This window comes from Gymnodraco acuticeps, unplaced genomic scaffold, assembly GCF_902827175.1.
Source record: "Gymnodraco acuticeps unplaced genomic scaffold, fGymAcu1.1, whole genome shotgun sequence".
NCBI lineage: Eukaryota > Metazoa > Chordata > Actinopteri > Perciformes > Bathydraconidae > Gymnodraco > Gymnodraco acuticeps.
Genome location: NW_022989821.1, coordinates 133,184 through 157,986, shown reverse-complemented (window position 1 = coordinate 157,986; position 24,803 = coordinate 133,184). Strand labels below are relative to the sequence as shown.

The following is a 24,803-nucleotide window of genomic DNA, read 5'->3' as shown; positions in this document are numbered from 1 at the left end:
GTGTTACTGTAGGTACAGGTTTATGTATTTGATTTAATACCATTTAAGACAGTTTGATGGTGCTATATCGCTTTGATATACAGTAGAGCAGTGGTTCTCAACTGGTGGGTCGCGGACCCGTTTCGAGTGGGTCGCAGATGTTTGAGTGAAGAAAAAAATAATAATATATTTTTTAATTTTTTGGGAAAAAAGTCAAACTTTTATTTTTTTGAAGTTCCGATTTTCTAACGCTGTGCATGCAATAGGCGTTGGACTGGAAGTACCGGAGACCATAAACGGTTTTGAAAACTTCTGTCACGTGGTGATCATCTTTTCAATAAAACGTCTTTGCTGATATTTTTTCCAGTCTTCTGGCCAATCAGAATCAAGATTGTTGCCGGAAGTCCCCACGGAGAATAACTTTGCGGTATAACTACTCATTATACATCCATGGGTACAACTTCAGATACAAATGAACACATAATGAAATATGACCCCCGGTTTGATGATTGACAGGTCGCAGAACAATGGGAGCTATCTACCCTTACCCACAATTTAAAGTAAGTCACACAGACTACCTCCTCTTTGCTCTTCTCTCTTTGTGGAGCAGCAAGTTCAGCAGTCAGAACAAAGTGAAAAACAAACAATGGCATAACATATTAATATGTCGGGTAGTAATATATTTATTTATTTTATTTTCAGAGTGTACCAGAATGCGTAGTTTATATGTTATGTTATTTCTAAAAATCTCCTGAGGGAGAATCCCCTCAGACCCCCCTGCTGAGGTTGGGTATTCAGTGCTGAAAACCCAAGGCCACATGTACCACATGTACTATATGTTATATAGTTCAGCTTTGATTCCATCATCTCATTAATCTTATTTAAAAGCATTATTTTGTTCTGTGAAGGGATATATGCACTGTACTTCACTTTAATTAATAATGAATGCTGAAAAGCGTATATATTACAGCATGATTTTTTGTTGAATAGATTTGAGTGGTTCAAAATTTCGGGTCGCGATTTATTGACAAAGGAAAAAGTGGGTCCCAAGGCCTGACCAGTTGAGAACCACTGCAGTAGAGGGTTTAAAAGCTGTTATAAGGAACATATTCATGGTATGGGTTAAACAGTGAGGTAGCACATTTCTCTCTCCAGACATGTGATAGCCCCCTTCCTTTTTCATAAGAGTTAGGGTTATAATTATAATGTCAAGCATTTCAATAATTTCCATTATTTAAGGGGGGCTCATAAAATGCTTTAATTATAAAGAATAAGTGCTGAACCTACTGCTGAGACAATGGCAGTGTAATTATTGAACAGTAGGAGGCCTCAGTGAGAAATCTTCCTGTCAGTCCCACCCACTCATTACAGCTAAACATGACACCAGAAACTATTTTTACTTTCACTGAGGGCTGATTTTCAGGTATTTCTCGCTTTGATTTAGAGTCTTTATCTTGCAAAGGTGCTCTTCTGTCAGGACGACATTCTTCTCGTCATCTCTTCCAGGTCACATTTGTCTTCTCTGAGCCCCGCTCTCCGTTCCTCCCTCTCTTTGTGTCTTTGTCTCTGTTTGACTGGGCTGGAGGGTTCGAGCCACGCTGCTGCACCTACACACAAAAATAGATTGTACTAAAATGTCTGACTCAACTCTTAAATACATTTTCATTTTAAAATAATGATATATATTAACTTCTAGCCAGCCTTTCAAACAAAGGTGTCACTCAAAGCATTACTAATTGCTGCATTGCAATAATAGCTGGAACTGTCATTTATGTGTTCTGCTATAACTTGCTGAATGTCTGCTATGAAAGGGTCTATGAATAGGATGTATTTGGGGTAAGAAATACAAGATGTTAGCAAGGAGTATACGATTCACGCCAGCAAGATTTACTTATAAGCAAAAGACAGTGTGGACAGACTTTTGCGAGAGAAGGAAATACTCATTTGCATGAAATAACAGAATGAGACACATCCATGAAAAATTAAATAATTTTGTGCAACAGGGAAGACTTGACATTTATGTACAGTATTGCTCTGTGAAAGGGAACCATAGACTTATCATGACATTTTACAGTTTTTGAGACACATAATGTTTCAAGTGGAGAATAATCTCATATATAGTTTCAAAGACTGTCTGTGCACAACACAAGGTTATAAAATGCCTTAACTTACTGTCGACAGCCCTCTGAGAGGAAGATGCGGACTTTGCTTCTGTGAGATATTCAGCACTGCTTAAAACAGAACAATACTAATCAGAAATATATACAAATAAACACAATGCAAATTATTACTTAAAGAAAGGCATGACAACCAAAACCTCAAATGCAAAATATCATTGCATCTGCACACTTTGCAATGCTGATTACCTCATAGATAATTGGTCGAGATTTTCCCAGAAGCTCCAGATAAAGCTACATCTCAAGATCACTATCTCAGTATCACAAGTCACTCTGTACAGTTTTGACTGCATGCTCAAAATGTGTCTCCTGAAGGCTTCTTGTATACATTTAACAACAACCACATGCCCCCCCTTTTATTAAACTTAAACTTTTTGTGTCACCTGTTCTTCTTTTTCTCTTGTTTGTTTCTTCTACGTGCTCCATTGCCACTTTGAGCCGGCTGAAGAGAGGAAACACACAAAGATAACGCAGCCTTCAGCTACTACTGGGTATCAAGAATACATTTATTATAAAATCTTTAATGCAATTCAAATTACAGACTTAGAGGACAAATTATTCAAATGTTCAGGTTCATATGTGTATGTTGTGCCTCTACTGTGACATATCTCCATGCTTTAATGTTCAAAAATATATTTATCTTTCTCATACTGTCTGTGCTGCAGCACCTCTTTTCACCCTCTGTCTGAAACCAGTGCCCAGTCTGCTCTGATTGGTTAGCTGGCTGGCTTTGTTGCGACCGCTTAGAGATGTTCCGCCCCTTAGCCTATCGCATACAATGTGTTGGAGCTCTAGCCAATAAAAGAGCGTTACATGGTGATGTAACTATGTTTTTGAAGTAAACAAGGGAGTCCAAGTTTCAGAAGTCCCAAGTGTGTGGGAGAGACACTTCCCAGTCTGGAGGGAACTTTGGGATTTTATCCTTTGTAGACCATTTACATGCACACAAAGCTATATAACACACTACAGGAAAGGGAGTACACAAAAACCTCTTAGTTACAGTAAGCGTTACTTCCACCTCTGGCTTTCTACACATATTCACACCACCGTTGGTGAGTGGTTTTCAATACTATGCATTAATTAACATTCATCAGAGTTTGTCTCAGAGGAAGGGAGGCATTTAACACTTCCCATCATAAAACCGTGAAAAAGTAACAGCAACAGCAACAATATGCAAATAGCTCGAGTGTTTGAGGGAACTTACTGAACTTGAGTGGGAATGTTTTTCCGGGGTCTGGGTTTCTGAGGTCCGCGGTCGGCTGGAGGGAGATGGAGAGCATGGGGTGGTGAAGTTTTTAGGGGGCAGAGGTGGAACGCTGAGGTGGGACCGGGGAACTTGGTAATCCGAACTTGAGAACTGTTGAGAGAAAATGTTGGCAGTCGGTGGTGAGTGAGTTAATCGTTTTATATTTCAGTGGAGAGCATTACTTTAAAGTGACAAGAGATTTTAAAGTGGGAATGAAGATGTATGTTGCAAATGTGGAGCCTCAATTTTAAGAAAAAGTGCTGCTAAATCACTTTAGCTTTCTTTATTTCTCTCATACTGCCTGTACTGCAGCACCTCTTTTCACCCTCTGTCTTAAACAAGAGCCCAGTCTGCTCTGATTGGTTAGCTGGCCAGCTCTGTTGTGATTGGTCAACCGCTTAGAGATGTCTCGCCCCTCAGCCTATCAAGTGTGGGAGAGAAACTCCCTCTGGAGGGAACTTGGGGATGTTAGCCTTTGCAGACCATTAACATGCACACAAACCTATATCAAACACTACAGGAAACCCTAAAAGCATGGGCACCAAAGTGCCTTCACTCACCTTCTTCAGGGCAGCCATTTTCTTTAGCACCAGTTCAATGTCCTCATGGTCCTCCTCCTCCTCCTCCTCCTCCTCCTGGTCCTCCTCACCCGCCTCCCCCCACTGACCGCTGCCTGGTAGGAAGGGCTCCACGAGGATGGACTCAGTTCCTCTGATGTCGCAGCGACAGTACGGACAGGTCTGGCCAGCCGACTTCTGCTAGATAGTCAGGTCATGGGGCAGAGTATTGGAAACACTAAATGAATGTAGAGATATTGTCTAAAGAGCTTTGTGTCTTTTCAAAGAAAGAAGCCACCAGTTTTTCAAAAGATAAAGGAGGTGGAAAATACCAGGTTCAACTGACTCTGTACATTGCGGTTTTACACAAATGTAAACCAGATCAAAATGTACCATTGTGACATTTTAACTTTTAGCACACAGGCTTTGTGCCTGTCCAGGTCTTATGTGGAACTGAAATGCAAACTGTCAATGTTTGCAGTTGACAAGACTTCTCAGAATGCCCGTATCTTATTTTTCACCTGCAATAGTTTTCTGGCTTATTTCTTTTTTGTTAGGCCACATTACTTTGAAGATCTTATAAGATAACTTGGTACCACTTTACAATAAGACTACCCTTATAAAGGATTCATAAAGAGTTTATAATTAGGTTATGAATTAGGTTGTAAACACTTTATTAATCATTAAGCACCATTTATAAACCAGTTCTAACATAGTTTCCATACATCAAGACAGGCTCACTATTTGGCAAGATGACTAAGCCTTATATTGGCTACTTAGCAAGAATCAACTCAGTGAGCAACAGATACCAAGGATGCTGACTGATGAAGAAGACGAAGTAAGCTAGGTAGCCAATATAAGACTTAGCAGGACAGCAGTGGGCTCACTATTTGGCAAGCAACCGGTCACAGTTGCCCTGTTTATCCAACCCAGTCTCACATCTAAACGTGAAATAACTACGTTGGTCCACAACTTGGGACGTAGTATTTCTACAAAAACGCCTCTGAAATGGTAAGATCCCTATGTTTTTTTTACCATTCATTTCCAATGGCTGGCATCTATGTCACGTGATCTTCAAATTTCTTCCTGCAGAAGAAAAAAAAACATGGCCGACCTTCGTTTTATTCTCGGTGGAAAATGCCTATTTTAAAGTTAGTTTGGTCATTAAAATGCGTTTTGATGTCATTTGATGCGAGAAATATGAGTTGTTATTTCAGATTATGTGTGCAGTGGATGTCTTCTATCTATCTTTAGTTTGCTAGTTATTACGAAGATTACTTCAGGAAATTGTGTCCATACAACGTTTTCATTGTTACCAAGGTGGTTGCTTGGGACGCTGCTATCGATATTATTTCTGTTATGTTGTGTAACTGTTTAATGGTGTTATCTTTATTGCTACCCCCTTCCCCGTCAATTTATAGTGTTGGTCCACAGCGCAAACGTATTAGTTTAACACAATCTGCATCTAAAATGGTGGCATAGATATGTTATTTTCCCCTGTGCAATTCTCCAACCCAGTCTCACATCTCACATCACATCGTCATAAACAAACAGACGTAGGCAAGATCCTCAGCTCGGTGATTGGATGGTTTAGCCGCAATGCACGTTGGGAAATGGTGTTTATGCGATGTGAAATCCGAAAACATTTTTTAAAAATAAAATAATACTTTATTCCGAGTGTGCTTGCTTTTCTCTTTGAAAGTCATCACATAACGGCATTGTAATACACGGTTCGGCTGCATTAAATATTACATATCTGCCGTAGTTCTCTATTTATAGAGCCCTGCTGAGAAGACTTCTAGACAAACATGAGGAACTGCTGCCAAAACTGAATACGGGACGTGAATCTTAAATATATCAGCAATTAAACAACATCTTACATTTATTTTCACACAATACGTCTCCTTGCAGTATCAACACTAATTCGGCTGACTTTTATATTTGATCCAATTGGTAGATAGGCTGTATTTACACCATAACGGTGCACAGCTGATATAAAGGGACACCTAGTAGTTAAAGCATGTTATTGAATTGTATTATTTTTATTATTAGATATTAATAGGATCCCTATAAAGTATATGCATTACTCGTTATTCTCTACTAATAGTTAATTAAAGACTGTATATAATGACTATTTTGCACATCCCTTTCAAGATTTCAAGATTTCAAGATGTTCTAAGGTTTATTGACATATCATATTCACAACTATGGTGTAGTTATGCAATTAATTAAAAACTTGGGTCACAGGTTCCTCAATAGTGCATTACAAGACATCTATCAATATTTGTGCATACCTCCAGCAATGTTAACTATGTTGAAGCACTTATTTTAACTGATATTATACATATGTATTATACTCTTATAAGATGTATGTAGATATTTCATCTCCGACCTTGTCAGGTATTGAACAATCAATAAATAAAGAACACAGAATTATTAAATATAAAACACAGAATTTATGTGATTATACGAAATGATTTACAAATAAACACCACTCTATATTTACAACTGTTACACATGCTGATGTAATGCAAATGTTCCAACTTGGGATCAATAAAGTATATCTTATCTTAAGATGATCGATGGCTACTGCCATATTTGCAAAATGTGCCTCTGAACCTTGACAAGACCAGCTGTTAAATAAAGCTCTTCTGACCTTACAGTAGCTGTCATGTGGGTATATATTAATGCTGCCCATTATGGCACAAGCAATTTTCACCCATTTATCAATTATATGTTTTACATTTGAGTGTTCTTATCCCCTAAACCTCCAGGGATGTACACAGTTTAATACTAGCAACTTCTTATTATGGGAAATACGAAAATGTCTTTTAAAACTACAATTCCCAGTAGAGACATGCCATAGAACATGTTGCGAAACACGCAATAGCCAGCATGTGTAGTTCTGGGGACGGGGTGGGGGAGGGGGGGACGGGGTGGACCCGTTCAAATCCAGTTGTTGACAGTCTGCCGTGGTTCCATACCATTTCAAAGTGCTGTTCGACCCTCGGCGCACTCTCAAACATCCAATCACAGAGCTTGAGGACTATCACAGGGTTTGTCAAGCGAAGGGGAGAGAATACTTACTTCCGGGTGTAAAATTCTCTAAAGCAAATTAGCTGCTCCGACCCTCGGTCCTGGCGGACTCCAACTTGTGTTTATTATTCAAACAAATAAATAAACACAAGGATAATTATGTGTTATTGTTGAGTAAATGGAGAATTACACAGGGGAAAATAACGTATATCTATGCCACAATTTTAGATGCGGATTTTGTTAAACTAATACGTTTGCGCTGTGGACCAACACTATACGTTGAAGGGGGTAGCAATAAAGATAACACCATTAAACAGTTACACAACATAACAGAAATAATATCGATAGCAGCGTCCCTAGCAACCACCTTGGCAACAATGAAAATGTTGTATGGACACAATTTCCTGAAGTAATCTTCGTAATAACTAGCAAACTAAAGATCATGTATATCCACTGCACACATAATCTTAAATAACAACTCATATTTCTCGCATCAAATGACATCAAAACGCATTTTAATGGCCAAACTAACCTTAAAATAGGCATTTACCACCGAGAATAAAACGAAGGTCGGCCCTATTCTTTTTTTTTCTGCAGGGAGAAATTTGAAGATCACGTGACATAGACGCCAGCCATTGGAAATTAATGGTGAAAAAAACGTAGAGATCTTACAATTTCAGAGGCGTTTTTGTAGAAATACTACGTACCAAGTTGTGGACCAACGTAGTTATTACACGTTTAGATGTGAGACTGGGTTGGTTTATCTCATGTCTTATAAAAGCTTATTAATGATTTATAAAGTATTCACAACCTAATTAATAAATGAATTACAAACTATTCGTAAACCCTTTATAAGGGTAGTCTTATTGTAAAGTGGTACCGATAACTTTAGTGCTCTTTGGGAATATTTTCGTATTCAGCTGCAAGCGTTGCAGATGCCTTTTAGTGTATGCAGACTAACAGTCAAACTCTTAGTATCTTCAGAATTTGACTGCCTTTGAAGGTGATCATATTGTGTTGTAAACTGTCTGTCGATAAGGAAGTTTGGTTGACCACAAACTACACTTACAACTTTTCCATTGTGGTCTGACATCCTTGAAGCATATCTAATTTTCTCTTGTCTTGCCTGCCGGTCTCTCTCTCTCCCCTTCACCCTCATACACACACGCTTTGTCAAAGTGAATGTGACCAACACAGTTTGAGGAGGATGTGAGCCAGTGCTAAAACAGGAAGTCCTCTGCCAAATGTCAGGACATGCTGCTCTGCACTTTTGCAAAGACTTAAACACCTCCAGAACAGATGGGAGGGTACAGGCTGGTAGACTGAAACTAATAATAGAAGAGCATGGAAATCTTTAATTATAACTGGATGAGTTCAACGTCACTGTGATTAATCGAGGAAGTAGAAAGTCTTTAAAGGAAAGTGCACTTTTGAATTTAGAGTTTTGATTAACAGAAATCTTTGGATTTGTGTGCCATCAAATATGGTTAAATGTAATTGATTTCACTGAAACAGCACCATAAGATTTTCTGTTTAGCTTTCTCTGACATTACTATAGAATTGATCAGGCTAAAAGTGCCTGTTCATAATTGTAAAGTTCTTATTTTAAATATGAATGGCATCCATTATTGATACTAATGGGTTATTTGCACAGCTCTTTTCTTTTCCACTGTTAAACCAAGGTCTGTACTTTGTCGTTATTAAAGTTTTTGCTTATGCAATGCATTGGTTTAGGAGGCTTTTAGTGTGGAGTCCACGTCTCTATCTGTGGCCTGACAGAACTGGAGAGTTGACACATTTGTGGATGCATCTTGACCTAATTCACAAGCAACGTTGTACGGAATATTTCTGAAAATGTTGTCTTGTGTCAATAAGGCTGACAGATGCAATGTCACTTCAATGTAAAAACTAAAGTTGGATAAAGGAGCGTTTGAACATCCTTATATCCTTATGTGTAATAGCTCCATTGATACACAAACACGGGCTAGGCTATCCAAGGCTATTTCTTATTACTTTTTCTTGAATCGAGGAATGTTTTGCACAAATGATTATTTCAGCAATTAAATTATGTTTTATGAAAAGATACTGAGGAATTTCTCATGGTATTGATTTGTGAGGGTTATCTTATACAACAGAGGATGTGAAAATCTTGTTTCGTCATCCCGACTGTTTCACACCACTGAACACAGACAACAGTTCCGTTAATAACCTGCCTCGCCTCAGGACGTCTCAACGTTAGCACAGGTTTTAAATTAGCTACAGGCCAGTGGTTCACAACCTTTTTGGTCAGAATTACATTCACTGCCCCTTCAGATGGACTTGTTTACCCCGTTATACAGTAGATTCCCGATGTATGTTTTCAAATGTATAACACTACTCCTTATATAAAAGTTGATATTGTTTTCTCATACAATTGAACTGGTAATAATAAGGTTGGCTTGGTCGACAATCATACTGCTAATACTACTTAGCTGAATTACTGCATTACTTAAACTTTAACCTTTTATCCATTAGATTAGGTTGGAATAGTTATATTTGTATAGTTATATTCTTTATTGACTCTAAATCTGGATTTTTCAGAGCAGAACAGCATCTAAATAAGACATTGCACATGGCATACATTATATATTTCATATATAAACAAACAATACATAATAGAAATAGAAAAATATATCCTAAAGAGTATCTATGGACGACACAATATAAAACAAAGTATCAGATTGAAAACCCTGTATTAGGCTGCAGCCACACGAGGACGATAACGGTCATATCCGCTACAGTTCTCTATCAGATGGACGGTTCGGCCACACGAGGCCGACATGGAAACGCAGAAAACTATAATGGGTCCCAAGGTGGGTAGATCTGCGAACGAAACGCTCTGGGGGGGCAAACGGCTCCGTGTTTACACCTATACGATCATTTCCTGATAACGTTGAAGCAATAGCCCCGCCTCTCCCCACCTCTCCTGCTCAGAGATCAGCTGCTGGGCTGTCAGAAGACGGGGAGGAAAAGAGAGGATCGGTTTTTTATTATTATATTATTATATAAAGTCGTTATCAATTTGTTTTAAAGCTAAATAAATAACAAAGACAACCTCTGACCGGCACTTTTCTAATTTTGTCCGGAAGATTTCAACTTTACGGACATGTTGACCGGCGAAAAAAAATCTAACTGTAACTCTGCCGCATGGTCCCCTCGTTCCTTGGAAGAGGCGGAGAGGTGGGTGTTTGTCATCTGCTGGTGGACTACCGGAGAGATTTACAGCAGGAGCAAACGCTTGCTTCGGGGAGGGAGAAAAAGAGCCAGAGCATCCACAGCGAAGAATAAACAGAAGGGCAACCATGGAAACCATGCGTGGGAAGTCTTCTTCGCTGCTTTTGTGGCAGGAGTACAGCGCCACATACAGGCCCGGCATATGTACTACAGCGTCTCCAGCGCTTTCGAGCGGTCTCGTGTGAACGGACACGTTTCTGGTGCCTATTCCGTGTGGACGGAAGACTGATATCGATTTCGGTCCGTTTGCGTTATCGTCCTTGTGTGGCTCCAGCCTAAGACTTACCCACTACTACTAAATAAACTATAAACATAGGATAAATGCTAAATATAAAATATAATCAATAAACAAACAAAGCATACATAGCCTACTTATATCATTTGTATCTAACCATTTGGAAATTACTTTTAAATATTGAATTCTACCATTTACTTGAGTCATATATATCACATATTTTTCAATGTTAGTTGTTACTTGATATTATTGTTCAACTAACCTAATATAGTTGTGTGAAATTTGTACATATACCCTTAATTAAAGTCAACATTTCAGTTTTTTCAGTGCACATGCATAACTGCAACATAAGGTGTTGACTGTTGAGGTGATACAGCTGACTAAATCTGTGGTTGTTCTTTAAATCAAATTATGTCTATTTTTTCAAACTAGTTTAGCTCAATTGTTCAATTGCATGTGGCCCCTGGCAACAGCAGAGGTGTTCAGGGCTGTAAATGACTCAAGTGAATGAGTAAGTAGAGGGGGGTTTCTACCTGCCAGCCTGTGAGGCAGGGTTGGCACAGGAGATGTCCACAGGGCTGGATACGAGTGTCCTTATCCCTCTCTGTGCAGATCTTACACAGCTGGAAGGTGCTGCTGATGTCACAGTAAATCTCATACTGCTCCTGTCGGGCGATAGTGTACCGTTTGAGATGTGTAGACATGAAATACAAGACAAAATAATAAGACAACATCTCGGGATACGATCTATGTTTTGTCTCGGTTAAAGCCTCGGGATGTTGTTGACAGTTTGATGAATGGGTAAAGAGGTATGAAGTTCATCCACTTACTTCTGAAACTTTGACTTTGCCCCTGTGGGCCGGCTCACACAAGCTTGTCAGGTCGGGGTTCACATCTCGGCCATCTGGGTACAGGTAGCTGCAGGCACACAAACACACAGCACTAAGGAGAACAAAGAGACAAACAGAGACAAAAATAAACCAGAGAGCTGTGTGTGTTTTTTTCTCTAACCATCCTTCCTTGAAGCCCTGAATGAGTGCCTGGTAGAGAGGTGTATTCTGGGGGATGGTCTGGATGATGCCCCCTTCACTGGTCACATGACCAATAGCCCACTGACCCATTCTTGTGCAGCTCAGGCGGAAGATATAGCTAGGAGGGAAAGAGATTATGTTAATCCAATGTGTTTATATGTACACATTAAAGTTCCCAGATAAGCATTTAAACATTATTTTAAGTCTCTGGCAAAAAGTAGTTGCTTCAGTCTAAATGTAGGTCTTTTTTTTCTGTATTTGTGCAATCAATTACATATTTTAAAAAATCACTTTTTAAGTGCTGTGCATGGTATCGGAACTGCCTGACGCATAAACTGTGAAATAAGTAAACAATAAACAATCCTATGTGTCCCCTTTAAAGCAGTTTTGGACACGCGTATTGTCATGGAGCTATATTTAACAACATGTTTGACTCATACACAGAAAGCTGGAAAGTTTTAGTTGGTTATGCTGAAAAACATCTGGTAAAAACTGAAGAAGAAAATAAAATACATACATTCAACAAATAATGAATACACATTTTTCCAAAGACTTAAATATAGAGTGCTTTGGTTCAATGTTGCTTTGGACCTTATTGCTAAAAACTGAGATGAATCCTCAGTAGTATTTAGAGTTTTGAGATATGTGTGACATAATATATGTCCTGTAGGAAGTGCATCAGTCATAGTTTATTGCTGTGCTGGTCCTCACCTCCCAGGTCTGTGCAGGTAGTGTTCCAGACGAGCTATAACCTGGTCATAGGTGAGGAAGGCCATGTAGCCGGGGTGAGTCACTGCTAGCTGGTTCCAGTTCCTTATGAGTGACCTCCACGGCTAAAAATGAGAGCAGACGTAGGATGTTCATTAGGATTCATGTTTAAAGAAGTAGTAAACATTTAGGTAAAATATGCTTTATCGCTGTCTTGGTAAGAGTTGCTCTAGATGAGAGGATACCAATCGATTGTCAATATCCCTTTGAACAGAGTAGTTTCCCCCTCCTTCCATTCTTTATGCTAAGCTAAGCTAACCGGCTATAGCTTCAAATTGAAAGTATAAATATATGAAAGGTATCCATTTTCTTATCTCACTCTTTGAAAGAAACCTACTGAGCGTAATAAGCAAAATCTCTAACTATTCCTTTTAAAGAGGGAATATTATTATCATTTCAGGTTCATATGTGTATTTTGTGCCTCTACTGTGACATGTTTTTCACACTCTGTCACACTGTCATTGGTTAGCTGGCCAGCTCTGTTGTGATTGGTCAACAGGCGGGGCAGAGTGTGTGGGAGAGGAAACTCAGAGGGATTTTAGCCTTTGCACACCATTTACATGCACTAAAACCTATATAACACACTGCAGGAAAGGGTAAACCCCAACAAGATAATAGGGCCTCTTTAAAACATGTTAAACCCCGAGCCTGTTTTTCAGGTCTCAGGCTCGAAAATGACATTCCCAGAACAGATGACCATATCTTCCCTTCTAAAAGGGTTAAATTAATAATCTTTTTTCTCAAAGTAATGATAAACCTGTGAGTTGGATGTAGAAAAGTCAGAATCAATATAGATGTTTTTTATTTTAAAGAAAATTCAGATTGAACATGGTAAAAAACTGTAAATTATAGTGTCCGTCCAAAAACTATTTTGTACTTATAGTGAAAACTAACCTTGGATGATGGGTTAGTAGACTAAAAGCTTTAGGAATACAAAGTACAACATATAATAAGTACCCTGTATCAAGATTGATGCAAAACAAGTGATATTTGACCTTTTTAGACAGATTTAGCAAAAATAACCTCTTCTGGGGCCTTTTGGGTGGATTTTCCATATCTCTGGCCCCCCTTGTTCGATTTTGACATGTGACATATCTTTCTGACCGTTAGAGCCAATATAATCCAAGGGAAATCGTCCCACACTCATGTTAAAAAAAAAGGTGTCGTCTCTGCGCATGCTAGCTTGCCTTAGAGGGGAGAAATATCGCTGCTCTGATATCAAGCAACGGAAAAGCTGTTTTATTGCTTATGGATTATCAGAACATTTCAAAGGGGATACAGACACATTGGATTAACCTATGGATTAACTACAGCATCGTTGTTATCGTTTTAATTGAAGACCAGTTTAGACCAGACAAAGACGAAGGTAAACCATGTTAGCGTTGTGGGCTACCTAGCGCCACTTGTTTTGATGTACGTTTTTGTTGATAACGTCACGAGTTTGTATCTTTCAGTATTAAGGTGGGCACCGTTAGATTATGTGTCTCCTTGTGATCATAAACGATGTGTTGGATGTGCACCTAGGATAAGTAATAAGGGAGCTAGGAGTGATTATCGGTGCAGTAATAGGTTAGCATTTTTCGCTCAGGGTTCATTTAGATGCTTCTTATGATACTTGTGTTTTGTTTTGGTAAAAATGGTTTGTATCGTCAGTTAGCTGAGATTATTCCCGTTAATCTGGTATAACACAATCACATTAATAGGTTCTTAAATATTAAGATCCCCTGAGACACAGTGTCGTGAACAAAACAAAAAAAAGGACCCGCCGAGGGGGTCCTTGGGACTTAACAGGGTCTATTAGTTTATGACTTTTGGAAAATTCACCTTACCTGAAACAGTCTGGTGAAGATGTCGAACTCAAACACAGATATGTAGTCATTACAGGTGAGATCTATAGTTGATTTCAGAGCCATGGACTCCATCCCTTCCTCAAATGCATGCACACTCTGCAGCTGCTCTTTGAAGCTTTTCCACTGCACAAAACACCTGTCAGAACACATTGTTGACATGTAGCAACAAATAAAAACACAATGAAAATACAATAAAAGTTATCTTATTAGGAACATCCCAATACTCACTTGTTTCCGAATGAGCGCATCCAAAACTCCTTTGCCTCTGGCTTAGTCACCCTGTAGGTGTCACCCTGATAACTGCCCCCTGGAAACATGGCCCTCAGCTCCCAGAGCATGTGACTGAACAGCAAGGACAGTTTGGTCAAGTTCCTCCTGAGAAAGAAAAACAAAACAGACTTTCAGTTGTGTAGTCAGATATAGAAATAGGCTTTGCTTGGACATCACATTTCCTTTTTCTTATGCTCTTATACAAACATTCTTATACAAACATGTAAAACCATCTTGTGAGGCAATAACTACGTCTCCTCAAACTTATAACCCTTAACTCACACACTTTCTTTGAATATTCTTGCATCTAAAAGTGTCAAAGGCACTAGGATTAAGATTCGGAATAAGGACATATCTGCAGAAACTTTTTAATAAAGTGTCACTACCTTAAAGGTTAGTTTCTGTGCATTTGTCTCCAGTGTAGGTGTGTAAAGTTAAAGGTGTCAGGCCAGGCAGGCTTGTTTTTCTATGGCAACTGTGGTAAACACTGGCTATATATACATGGTGTATAAATGCAAAGAAATAACATAAAATAAATTCTAACACCATGGTTTTTCAGGGGGACATAGCTCTAATTGTTTAACACTGGATACTGTACTCCTTCTTTGGAGTTAAATCAAACACTGCTGATACTTTCCGCAGATAAACGCACACAAGGTAGTCCAGCTAGCAAACAGGATGCTCTGCAGCTTGCTTGTCTGTAAATACCACAGAATGTTCCAGTGGCCAAAGTGTCACTCCTTTATAAGAATGTAATGTACCCTCTTTCAAGACACTTCGAGGGTAATTTACTAAATATTTGTTGACAATTTCTTTTTTTTTAAAACACACATTTGTCTACAAACATGTCGCTTGGTGCAGTCTCTCATAAAAAACTGAATTAAACTGTGTAAATGCTACATTTACAGCTTACTTCCATCTTTAACACTTTTTAAAAAACATAAACAGGTAAAAATATATCAGTTGTCTTTGAAGTATCTTGAAAGATCTTTTTCCGAACATGTTTTACGTAAGACCCGAATGCGTGTTTCGGGAGAGGATTAACAGACTCCACTATATTTATTTTACTTTTCTAATGAAAATGCAGTTAAAATTGTACAATATAGGAAATATTCTAATACCTGAATACAGTGTATTACAATGCAAGTAATTCCCATCCATTGAATTTGACCCCAACTTCTCATTTTCATCTCTCATTACCATCACTCTCGTAATTATTTCTGAATGTTTCTTTGGAAATATTTTCTGCAGATGTGTCCGGGCAGCCAGTAATTATAAAATTGGCATTCTCTTAAGAGGATGGTGGTTAAAAACATTTCAACTCGATGAGAAAAACGTATTAGGTGTTGAGGAGAAGGGGAGAAGTGTGGGAGGAAATGTGTTATTGGTCACGTCTCTCGGTCAGTCTGGCTCCTCGTATAAATGTCATGAAAAAAAGATGGTCGGTAAATGTACACTGTGCAAACACTCCAGTGCACGTGTTATTTTTAGATTAAAGAGTAAAATATGTTGTGAAGCAATGCCGACGCTCTATAGCTTAAGTCGAGCTCTCTGCACTGCAGCCGATGGAAGTCTTTACAGAAGAATCTCAAGCTAAATAAAAATAGTTGTGCAAAACATTCACACATCAGTAATGGCCTATTTATCTGTTTTCAGACTTGCACAATATGATGATATGATGAGAAAAATGTATGTAACGTAAAACCAAGAACATAAAGCTGTGTCTGAGTGACCCTCAAATTCATGCTCACATTTTGTAATTCAAAACAAATCCTGCAACCTAATATCTATCCGGAACTTTAATCAGTGATTATATTCTAACAATGGAAATTACATATTAAAAACCACACCCTAACCACGATGAGTAAGATATTCAATCCTAATGAAATATTTGTTTGTGTAAAAATTACCCAAATATTAAGTGTTCTAAGGGGCATAGCCGGTTTAATCAATGTGTATTTGTGTAAGTATACACATTTTATCATTCATAGTTACACAAACTGGTTTATTCATTAATATACTGAAACATATTTGTGTTGTTTTTGATTAAAGTTTAAGCTATATGTTGAACAGAGTTTGCATATTTGCATGTGTTTCATAAATTCCAGTCAGATGATGTCAAAACCATCAGTGTGTCACGCACAATAATCCACCAACCGATCAACCCTTCCACTGTCTGTTTCTGTCGCCTCCTCCATCAGGCTGATCTCAGTTCTGTTTTAACCTTAACATACTGCCTGAGTCTGTGGCATGACATGCTGAAAAGTGGGTTGCTTTTAAAAAAAAAGACAAAAGAAGATATTGACTCAATGTACCGTAATTCAAAAGCCACATTACACATCACACAATGTGCATTTTTCACATGACCGCTCATGCAGACCTTGCTGTGGTAATAGGCCATCTGCTGTCTTGTGAGTGCACAATGATGCAATATAAATAAAGATAGATAGATGGATAGTTCAGCATGTCTTTATCTGAGTAAAAAGTAGAAAAGAGAGGTCCTATATTTAGCAGTAACAGTAGCAGAGGATATATGTGTACCTTGTGGATATTACTGTATGGAAACAAACAGAAAAGTGTGTTTAAGCCCGGCTGCCTTTCTCCCAAACTGCTCACAAACTGATGTTGCTTTTGCCAAGTTTCCGTACATTAGCATCACAAAGATTCAGGTTTGGCTCTTTTTCTGCTGCCGTTATTAGTAGTCTCAACAGGAGCAGCAGATGCAGCACAAACCTTAAATAAAGAAGTCACTATTTTTAAGCTGTTCCAAAATATCCACTTTGGCCAAACTGCAAATGTACTGAAAGTGGTATTTTTTTTCACTTTTGGCACACAACAAAGTCTATATTTTACATGTGGGAACGGGGGAGTTATTTTATTAAACTATATGTAGCAATGGTGTAAAGCGGCCATACGAGTTTGTTTGATTTAGTATATAAGGACGGGTCATAGCCTCTATCGTAGCTGTCAAGTATACATTTATGACTCCTTTAGTCGAGCAAATACAGAAGACTATTTATGGATTTTCATACTTTTTAAAGACCACGAGCACAAAGAGCCAAAGCCCTGGTCCCATGGTCCCGGATAAGGATTTGATGGATGTACGAACTATTTCTGACCCCAGAGTCAGTTTATTTGTGTTAAATCTTACATCAAGATCTGGTTAGAGAGGAATACATCTAAAAAAAGAGGATTTTTTTTCAGTTTGAGAACATGATTAAATTAGAGGGGGGGGAAATGGCGACCACTACACGAGGCCGTCCTTAAATGGCGGGTTGCCTCGAATGGTAATTGGCCGTGCTCAGTGAAATGTTTTAATTCAACAGAAAAGTTTCCTTGTTACTCTGGATAATGGAGATAGACCAATACATTTCTTGATTTGCAGGGACACTGCTTGTGTTTAATATTTTTAAATCATATTTGAATGCTACGATCGCTGGTTTTATCCAAACTGTCTTTTGTAGTACATAATGTGGCGTCCAATTTTTTGCCATTTTAATTTGCCTGACTGAACCTTGAGATACAAAAATAATACAAATGATATTCAAGTTTCGATATATTTTTCTATATCAATATATGTTTATTTGAATATGGAGATAATTTGTTAGGTCAATAAAGTGATCATTTAGTTTACGGCCTCTTGGTTAACTCTGGCGCATTTAAAGTCCCATTGTCCCATTGTCCCTTTTCAAATAAAAATAAATAAATACATAATGAAGTGTCCAGAAATAAATCAAAACTGGTCATCACAAGTCCTGGGAGCCCTAGATTATGACCAAGAGACCAAAAATCAAAGATATTCAATTGACAATTAAACAGAACACAGAAAGAAAAGCCAATTATAGCATTTAAGAAACTAGAAGCAGCACCTGTCTATAAAATAAATGACTGAAATTATTAATTAATTGTCAAAAAACTAGCTGATTATTGTTCTATCAAGCAGCTTTTTCTTTGATTTGTACACCAAGAGTATAAAACATGTGACTGCCTCTCATAAAGTGATTGATTGATTGACTTATTTGAATCTATATTAAAAAAGACAGAGAACAAAGGACAAAGTAATGAATGAATACATTCAGCATTTGAATAAAAGGATTCATAAAACCCTTTTTTTATGTATTGTATTTCGGTGCAAATAACACTTTCTTTCTTTTGTGTAGATGTCGGCCCTCTTACCTGCAGCTGGACGTGTCCTCGAACATCTTGTCCCGTCCCTCTTTGAACAGCAGCAGCGCCCGGTCCGTCTTATCCAGCAGGTTTCGGATGTGGACCCTCAGGTATTTGGCCTCGTCCCCTCGGGGTGCCTGGCCCCCCGGCCCCCTGGGGCCTCTGTAGGGCTCCCAGACCTGAGTCAGCAGTGTTGTCGTCTCAGAGACCAGCTCTGGCAGGTATGGTGGACTGTTCCTCAGGCCCAGCCGGGGGTTAGTGCACAGTTCGCCCAGTTTATAAAGTCTTTTTAGGGTCTTGTCCAGCAGCCGCCTGTCTCCGCTGGTAGGAGTCTGGGAGCTAGATTTGGGGCTCAGGGAAGCTCCAGAACCTGCTGCCGCCATCTTTCCTCTGTTGTGAAGTGATGTGAATCAACCTTAAATGTCAGTCTGTCTCCATGTAAGGAGGCGTGATCATAAATAATAATGGTCTTCCTGTTCTCTATTGAATGTGTTTAAGAGCAAAAATAGGAGCAGTTATCATCCAGACTCAAGTGTTTGAGTGTCTCTGCTGGTATGTAATGTCCTTACGGTGATTCGTGTGAGGTCCCAGCTTCTTTGGATAAGCAGACATCTTAGCCTCTTCAAACAGCATCCATCTTTGATCCATAAAATAATCCAATAGCATTACATGACCCAACGATGGCTAGCCCGCACAATTACAGGATCTCTAAAAATGCACTTCAATCTTAGCATTTGCTCCAGAAATAGCCCATTTTTAGACTCTTTCTCCTGTGTCAGGTCTTCAGAAAAACACAATAAAATACAAGTCCTGTTATATAGAGGCTGCTTTTTAAAGGTTTTTCACAACAGTTCAACAAAAGTCACCAAGCATAAAGAAGTGAACTGACTACAAAGGAAGGGAGTGACACTGATACTCAACCGTTCTACCAACAACTACCATCCTGACTCTCTCCACCCTCTCACTTTCAGCCCTCCTCACCCTCTCTATATCACACTTACCAATATTCATGCTCACATCTCAGAGGCAGAGCACTCCCACAATGTCAGGGTCAACAGAACAGACACATCTACTCACAACACAGCGGAAAACATGTCCTCTGTCATTGGCTGAAACTTTGCTGCTTCTTCTTTGTCTCTCTTTCTTTCTTCTGTCACCCCCCCCTCTCTTTCGTTCTCGCTCTTTCTGTTCTTGGTGCACCCTTTGAATGGTTTCCTGGTTGCAGCCAGCCAAACAGGTTTACTTTCTTTGCTCTATTGCTTGAGCAGGAAAGCAACAAGAGAGAGCAAGAGAGAGAGATGGGAGTGGTGAAGACCGAGAGGAGTGACCTCAAAATTAAACATGAAAGCAGTGTGCAAGACCTGAGTTAAACTTAGTATCCAGACAGGTAGCCTTCTCACTAACCGACAGGATGCCTGCAATCAAAGCAAAGGTCAAACTTAAAGGTCAACAACAACAGTTGTGTTATAAGAAGAATCCTCTTCACCTGACAACTGGCAGGGAACATTGTTTACTGTGTCATTTGAAGGATTTATTTGGCATGTCACCATATCTTTTCTGCAGAAGTGGCTTATCAGTACATTGACTACTTTGGTTTAAACTCAAATATTTCAAAAACCATTCGATTCATTTCTGTGTAATTGTGCATGGACTTCCCAAGAGGAAGAACCCTAATAACTTTGGTGTGGATTTGGATGCCATTCAATTTAACAGGGAGGCGTGTGGCGCAGTGGGTTAATGCGCTGGTCTTCGAATCAGTGGATAGCAAGTTCGAGTCCCACTGCAGTCAGCATGTCGTGGGGATTGCCCACAGTATTGAGTATAAGTCGCTTTGGATAAAAGCGTCTAACATGTAATGTAATGTGTCCCCCTCAGAATGAGTTGTTATTGTTAGAGTCACAGCTCTTGCTTTACCATCAGGCCAAAATGTTAACTTTTACAAAATGTGTTGTTTTTGGTCATCTACCTAAAAAACCTCTGATATTCCCATCAGTCTTGACTGTAGCCTGCTTTGTGTTTGGTGCCTGTCTGTAAATGTTAGAATTCTAATACATAAACAATAACCAAACATATCCCAATCGCAATGATAGAAAACACGAAATAGAAGAAAACTGTCACATTTAAAGAGCACTAATGAGGAAATGTGGTCGTTGTTCGGCAACACAAGTAAAACAATTCACAAATGATCTAAACTGTTGATTTACACATGAGACATTTTACTGAATTAGTTAGCATGCTAAATTACCAAACTGCATTATAATGGTAACAAATGTGAACATATTAGCTGTTAGCCTGCTGAGGCAAGCTTTAACAATAATAAAGCTTTATTTGTATAGCACTTTTCATACACTGGGTGCAGCTCAAGTACTCCAACAACATGACATCACAAATCAAATTAAAACATTAGGGACAGCTGTGTCTCTATACAGTTTGTATGGTCTACGTCTACGATGTGCTGCCACAGCACAGCTTGCATGGATGAATCATGGGCTGTATACATATATTGTTAAAACTAATTTGATTTTGTTCCATTAATCATTGGAAGTTATATCCAATTGACTGTTATTTTGTATATATTTATTGTTGTGTTTTATCTTAATGTGTGCATTTGTGAATATGTGTCTTTTCAGTATATATATAGGATATACATATTTGTAGGCTATACATATTTGTATAATTGTATTATTATATTTTTGTATTCGGGATTGTTGGAAACATTATTTCGATCTCTCTGTCTGTACACACAAACTGAAAGATTAACATTAAAGTTGACTTTGACTTTGATTTCGTGCCTGTCCATGAGCATAAGGGCTCAATTTCAAGAAAGTCACTTTAATAAGGAGCGAGTAAAAACTTTATTTGCTACAAATAAAGCTGAACTTGATATATAAAAGCATGTTTTAAATGCAAATATGTATATATACTGATTCCCCTTATTTCAAATAGCATAACATCTGTACTATCAATAAGACTGACAACATCTTCTTTAACATCCACTAGAGGGAGACACTCACTCAGTTTAGTGTTCTTCCATGACATCATTGTGAGTTTAACATTCAAAGCCTTTCGGTTTGAGTTACTCGTTCACTATTTCTGAATTGATCCGACACAAGCACATCAAAATATTACACACTATCTACAATAAACTTATATTGGCTCTCGAAAACAAATTTGCAAGAAGAAATCAATTGCATTCAACTCTCAGTTTAGTGTTATCAATGAAATCAGTTTATTTTACACATTTACATTTCTGTTTCCATCTTAATGTGCCTTAACTAAAGAGCATATATATTAATATGCTTTAAAAAATACTATAAATATAATGACTTAACCCTTAGATGAGTAGACAAGAGGAGAATAGATGAGTTTCGAAAAGGGACTGGAATACTGTACTTTTTTTTTTCTAAAATTATAAATTGTGAAAAATTAAATATAAAATATTTCTAATGTGAACCAAAATATAATACTAAATATTATACAAGTCATTTTTCTTAACCAAAATGACAAAATGGCATAAAAACACATATTATTCTAACACGGGTCCTTTTAGACCCACTTATGGAAGAGTAGGGTCCAGTCACTGGTGCATCTAAGGGTTAACAGAAGATCTTGGTAGATATTCTAAATCGTTCAAATGTAGGTTCATTTCTAAATGCTGAGTTTCAGGCCTAGTTGCACCTCTGCTCTCCAGCCACAAGGGGGCCTCATGTTATCTCATGGTAGGTGGCACTAAGGACTCCTCTCTGCATTCATCCTGCTGCTGAGTCTCAGCAAACTGAAACCCTAAATAATAAAGATAAATGTATTTTCTCTTTCTATGGGTGTGTGCTTGCAGACCATTAAGCCCAGCTAATGTATCATTCATTAAGCAATACGTTCTGATAGTGTGTGTTCAGGGTGAGACTGCATGGCCGTTAAAGAGGCGGGCCTTTGTTTTTCATAAATAATACCTTTTCAAATTAGATACCACAATGGTTGAGTGCTTTGACAGCTGCTGAGCATGTTTATGTAGTGTCAGGGTGTTTTAGGGACTTTAAACACAAGTTTGACTTTCCGTTGCCAGCTCCACACTTCAGTGGAAAGAGGAAAGTCCCAAATTGACCCTGGTAATAAGACCCTCGTCTGAGGGTGGGGTAGGATAAGATTAAAATCAAAGAGATGAGGTGTGATGTGTCGGTTTATGTGCATGTTTGGGTATACCCACAGGCAGGGCAGCAGTTATGGCATCAACTAGTCAGTTAGCGGACATCTTCTTTGTGAATTCCCCCTTTGTTATCCTTATACCTGCTTTTGGGGACGCAGGATTCACTTATTGTCTAAATACAAGTAACATGACCAACCTGAGGCCACAAATGGCAATATGCATCCATGACTGAAGCTTGTCAAATCTGCATCATCAACATGAATTAAACATAAGGAAAACTTGAGCTTTTGTGTGCTGTTCATTTACAAAATGTTGAGTTGACATGTTTGCAAGAAAATAAACATTTGCATTATTACTAAACTGTCAATTAGAAGAGTAAAATCAGCTGTAATGTACCACAACTGAGACAATACTGTCTGCTCTATAATGCAATGAGACTGAAGTGTGAAAATCAACATTGTCTGGTGAATTGAGGCAATACAAAATGAACAAAAAACACATGAATATCCCTGCCATGTCATCATTACAAGTTAAACATTCAAAGCCATTCCTTTTGAGTTACTCATTCACTATTTTGGCAAGAATACATCAAAAATATTCCCTAATTTCACAATGAGTGTAACATCATTCTGCAGATTCCATGTTGTTAAGGTCAATAGGTTCCATTATCATCAACAAGATGGAACAGTGATGTTGCAATAAAGGAAATAAATACGGTTTATAACCAGTGAACCCTTTAAATGTATATACCTATTTCTCCATCTCCTTAAACTGTATGGTCATTGGTCACTGATCCTCCTTTTTGCAAAAAGAAAAGTCTGCATTTTGACATTTTAAATTATAGCTTATATTAACATGACTGAACAATTGATAACAAATAAGTACATAGAAGTACACAATAAGTGTACATTGTGAGCATTTACAACTGTCAAATGCATCAAGGTGCTTGTTAACAATGACAGGGAATCAACTGAATGTAGTGAATGGAGATGCGGTTAATGCAGACACACTTCACACAGCGACTGGCCAAAGCACCTGAACCGTGAAGAGCCTCGATCCTTGAACTTCTTGAGAAATTCAGTATAATGTTTTGAACTTGCATGCAAAACAGACAGCTGTCGAAGACGTGGCAAATGCAGAATGTATTATGATTTCAACTAAGTGTTTTCTCTTTCCCTCTCCACTCAGTATATTTTACAACAACCGCTTTGTTTCGGTTTATAAGGGAAAGCACCGTGTCGCTGTGATTACTTACGTTCATTAGGCTTAAAGCAGATGAGCGCTGGCGGAACTGCACTGTACCTGCAGTCCTTTCTTAAGGGTAGTTGGGACACCACATCTACACCACACTTCTATTGGCTCATCTTCGAAAACACATTTGCAGGAAGAAATCAATTGCTTTGAACGCGTATCAGATAAAACAGTAAGAGAGAAGGGAACGCGCATTTGATTTATGGGAAGACTGGCCACTCTGAATGGACTGATCCCACCAAAGTGTCACTGAACGAAGTTTTCTTCACGCCTACACACCTGAGACTTCTCCGGGACCTGAGCGCCTCGCCCCCGGTTGATGCCGAGGATCATGACCATGAACGGGGACCACCAGTCGGTCGCCACCGCGCCGCTGGATCTGCGCACCACCACCCGGGAGCGTGCAGCGGCCAGGACTCCGGACTGCAGCAGCGGCGCGAGGGACGCTCGCTGGACAGGTGGCTCGCCCGCACCCCCGGCGTGCACAGGGACGGACAGTTTTCAGATACATGACACCGGTGTTGCTCGCAAACGAAAAACGGACAAATTCTCCTCTTCGCTTCCTTTTCGGAAACGCCAGTTTGTCGAGGAGCCGGAGCCCCAGAGGCAGTCCCCGGCTCCCCCAGAGGAAGAGGACCGCGTCCCCCCTGCAGGGAACACAGAGCTCACATTACGAGATAGTTTGACCGGACGTTTGGAGATATCTGCGGATGAGAGCAGAGTCTGTGTCACACCAGTGACTCCCAGGCGGTTCACAGAGGCAGGACTGAGTCCAGATGGATATGCCATCCACATTTGGCACCAGTTTGATTACGGTAA

General features: G+C 39.0%; 2 protein-coding genes across 9 annotated transcripts in view; one reads left to right on the top strand and one right to left on the bottom strand.

The window, feature by feature from the left end:
• Positions 1-646: 646 nt before the first annotated feature.
• cblc (Cbl proto-oncogene C, E3 ubiquitin protein ligase) lies at positions 647-24,455 on the bottom strand. Of its 8 annotated transcripts, XM_034233921.1 has the most exons (14): positions 24,264-24,455; positions 23,989-24,097; positions 18,599-19,370; positions 14,381-14,527; positions 14,132-14,288; positions 12,246-12,367; positions 11,515-11,652; positions 11,334-11,421; positions 11,037-11,168; positions 3,963-4,160; positions 3,361-3,513; positions 2,540-2,598; positions 2,152-2,210; positions 647-1,586 (listed from the first exon to the last, which is right to left on the bottom strand). In XM_034233921.1, exons 3-14 carry the CDS (start codon positions 18,970-18,972, stop codon positions 1,453-1,455), a joined length of 1,761 nt encoding a protein of 586 aa, XP_034089812.1. In that variant the 5' UTR covers positions 18,973-19,370; positions 23,989-24,097; positions 24,264-24,455; the 3' UTR covers positions 647-1,452. The 8 variants fall into 8 exon arrangements, with proteins under 8 accessions (XP_034089812.1, XP_034089811.1, XP_034089814.1 ...); XM_034233920.1 differs by lacking the exons at positions 23,989-24,097; positions 24,264-24,455 and adding an exon at positions 19,591-19,792; XM_034233923.1 differs by lacking the exons at positions 23,989-24,097; positions 24,264-24,455 and adding an exon at positions 19,591-19,792 and having other exon boundaries at positions 18,599-19,226.
• The window catches only part of LOC117557995 (probable ATP-dependent RNA helicase ddx6), a 28,030-nt gene continuing 27,246 nt past the window's right edge, over positions 24,020-24,803 (top strand). Inside the window, exon 1 of the transcript XR_004570776.1 lies at positions 24,020-24,799. The gene's annotated coding sequence lies outside the window, so the exon portion shown is untranslated. The remainder of the gene's footprint in view (positions 24,800-24,803) is intronic.

Excerpts from the sequence above, each read along its gene's own strand:
- cblc (XM_034233921.1), bottom strand. The coding sequence starts at position 18,972 with ATGGCGGCAGCAGGTTCTGGAGCTTCCCTGAGCCCCAAATCTAGCTCC. Across the intron at positions 12,368-14,131 it reads TCTTCACCAGACTGTTTCAG|CCGTGGAGGTCACTCATAAG; the intron begins GTAAGGTGAATT and ends TCTCATTTTTAG. Across the intron at positions 11,169-11,333 it reads GCAAAGTCAAAGTTTCAGAA|GAGCAGTATGAGATTTACTG; the intron begins GTAAGTGGATGA and ends ATCGCCCGACAG.